Here is an 809-nt window from a genome sequence, read left to right on the forward strand (position 1 = left end):
GCGCCGCGGCGCGGCGGCGCCGCGCGGCCGCCTGCGCGGGGCTCCACGCCTCGAGCCACTCGAGCGCCTCCACACCCGCCGCCGCCGCCGCCGCCGCGCCCAGAGCTGTGCGGCGCCGGGCCTCGCCGCCGCCCGCGGCTGCCCGCGGGGACGACACAGAGGGAGGAACGCCGATGGGCCCGGGCCGGTCGCCGCCCCTCGAGCTTCCGCTGGCTGCAGGGGACGCTCCGCGGGGAGCATCCTGGCTGCCCGCTTTAAAAGCACCACCAAAGCCGGGCCAGGGGAGGGGTTCTCCCAGGCCGCTGAGAGGGCGCCCGAGGCTTCCCCAAGACCCAGGCGGCGGCGATCGGACGACGCCGGCGCTGGCGCCGGCGCCGACGCCGGCCGGCGACTGCGGCTTGGACGCGTGCTGCTGTTGCGGGGGCGTCGCCGGTGGCGCGGCTGGAAAAGCATTGTTCGAGGCAGCCAGGGAGTCAGCCAGGTCGCACATTGCCTCAGTAGCGCGCAGGGTGCTCTTGCGCTCCCCGGTGTAAAGGTTCCAGATACAAATTCGCCCATCATAGTCGCCTGTGTGTTGGAATCGTTTGAGGTGTTGGGGGTCGTGCGAGGAGGCGGGTGGATGCTGCGGGTACGAGTGCAGGGTGCAGCCGCGACGCTCTGTGCAGTTGGACGGGCTCGAGCCGACGGTGCCTTTGCGAGATGCACCCCGGTCCCGCGGCGCTGAATCAAGATGTTTTGCTTGGGCAGCTGCGTGGCAGCTGCTCGTGCGCCCTCCGGCGTCCCGGCGCGAGCCGCCCCCGCCTCCCCCC

At 73.2% G+C, this 809-nt stretch overlaps 1 protein-coding gene across 1 annotated transcript; it reads right to left on the reverse strand.

Moving 5' to 3' along the window:
- Positions 1–47: 47 nt before the first annotated feature.
- MNEG_15266 (hypothetical protein) lies at positions 48–490 on the reverse strand (the record flags this gene model as incomplete). Its single annotated transcript, XM_014036262.1, has 1 exon — positions 48–490. A coding segment is annotated over one exon (443 nt), but the record flags the coding sequence as incomplete, so codon positions are not given.
- Positions 491–809: the final 319 nt, after the last annotated feature.

Source organism: Monoraphidium neglectum (assembly GCF_000611645.1).
Source record: "Monoraphidium neglectum strain SAG 48.87 unplaced genomic scaffold scaffold05177, whole genome shotgun sequence".
Taxonomy (NCBI): domain Eukaryota; kingdom Viridiplantae; phylum Chlorophyta; class Chlorophyceae; order Sphaeropleales; family Selenastraceae; genus Monoraphidium; species Monoraphidium neglectum.